General features: G+C 43.4%; 1 protein-coding gene across 1 annotated transcript in view; it reads left to right on the top strand.

Moving 5' to 3' along the window:
- The window catches only part of LOC106515312 (regulating synaptic membrane exocytosis protein 1), a gene marked incomplete at its 5' end in the record, with an annotated part of 131,292 nt that extends 129,756 nt beyond the window's left edge, over nt 1-1,536 (top strand). The window contains 1 exon segment of the mRNA XM_014005028.1: nt 586-1,536. Coding sequence (XP_013860482.1) covers nt 586-804 — 219 coding nt within the window.
- Nucleotides 1,537-1,738: the final 202 nt, after the last annotated feature.

Raw genomic sequence — 1,738 nt, 5'->3', positions numbered from 1 at the left:
GTAATAATTAAAAGAGAAATTACATGAACAGAAAACTTTGGTAAAAATAAAATTTCCCTGTTGAGAAAACTACTGAAGTAAAAGTCATAAAACTATTGACAAAAATAGGGAAAGTAAAAGTAAAAGTACTTTTACACACTCTCTAAGAAATAAACTGTTGAAACTGGTTCCACTGAGCCAGGTTGAGTAAACTGAGCAATATATGTATATTATTTGCTCCATTTACTCAACTAGGCTTAGTGGAGTCTGCTGACAGGACTTTATTGAGTAAATTCAACATTTCATTTTTTAGAGTGCAGAAACATCTTCTTTCATGATGAGTTTGAACATATTTAATTTTATAACAAGTAACTAGGTGTTATGTTTTAAAGTAAAGATGTATGTGTCATTTTTAGCTTTGAAATGTAACAAAATAAAAGTCAAAGTAGCAATTTAAAAAATAATTTTTAAAATTATAAAACCTAAAAAAACCTACTTAAGTACTGTAACGAAGTAAATGCACTTAGTAACTACAAACCTCTGGTATTTACATTGTTCTGCAGCAGAAAACACTCACTCAGCTCATTTGTTGTGATCTCCTTGCAGGTGATAGTCTGGGGTGACTATGGACGACTGGACCATAAATGCTTCATGGGTGTAGCACAGATCTTGTTGGAGGAGCTGGAGCTCTCGAGCACAGTGATTGGCTGGTACAAACTGTTCCCACCATCCTCACTGGTGGACCCTACATTAGCTCCACTCACGCGGCTGGCGTCTCAGACGTCACTGGACAGCTCAGGACCGCCGCCTGGCACTCGGTCCTAGTGACCGAAGGGCGATCACCTACCCCAGTCCCCACCCCCACCCCCGCCCTGAAATGATCAGAAAATGGACCACACTGGACCACAACTGAGCAGAGGGTGCAAACATGGCCTGAAGATGACAACAATAAGCCCCTGAACAACCAATCAAAAACCAGATGGCGAGACAGGGAAAGAGGAATGAAAGAGGGAGAGACAGAAGTAGCCAATCAGAGCTTAGCTGGAGTCTGACAATCACGTCTCACACCTTCCACCTTTCTACCTGTCGCGCTGTTTTCTGTTTTCAAACTGGTGCTTTCTCTGTTTTTCTTCTTTGAGCTCCAGCTGCGGAGCGTTCTGTCCGACACGCTTTACATCTCTCGCATCCATCCTTTGATTTCCTTCCAGCGCAGCCCCTCTCTGAGCACCTGATCAAAGCAGAGTCCACCCAGTTCCAACCAATCAGAGCAGAGCCTTTCCCCGGGCCGCAGGAAGAAGCAAACTGCTGGAGCTTCACGACGTTGGAGGCGAGAACCAGGGGGCAAGTAGTTTGACGGAGCTCGGTCATTTTTTTAGAGAAAAGTCGCGCACAGTTTAAGCCTTTTTAGGTCTTTAAAGTGAAAAGGAAGCACAAGAAAAGCTCCGCCCCATTCAGAAAGACTTACAGAAGGATTTCTGGGTGTAAAGCCAGAAAAAGAGGAAGCAGAGGCCAAATGGATCATGAGATTCTTTTTTTTTTTCCTGTTTTATTTCAGGTCATACTTCCTGTTTTGGTTTCACTCAAAAGTTCCGATTGGTACCACAAGGTGCAGACTCCCTCTGTATACGTTTGGTTTTCGAGCAACGTTGTGCCAAAAGGCCAGACAAAAGGAAAAAAAACACTTCACCCAACACCCCCCACTGTCCTTTCACCTATCAGCCTCTCCCACCATGTTGGAGGGAGCAGCATGACTCGGGAC

The sequence above is a fragment of the Austrofundulus limnaeus genome, unplaced genomic scaffold (assembly GCF_001266775.1).
Source record: "Austrofundulus limnaeus strain Quisiro unplaced genomic scaffold, Austrofundulus_limnaeus-1.0 Scaffold28, whole genome shotgun sequence".
In the NCBI taxonomy this organism is placed as follows: domain Eukaryota; kingdom Metazoa; phylum Chordata; class Actinopteri; order Cyprinodontiformes; family Rivulidae; genus Austrofundulus; species Austrofundulus limnaeus.
Note: the sequence above shows the minus strand (reverse complement) of the source record. Positions and strands in the feature narration are given on the sequence as shown.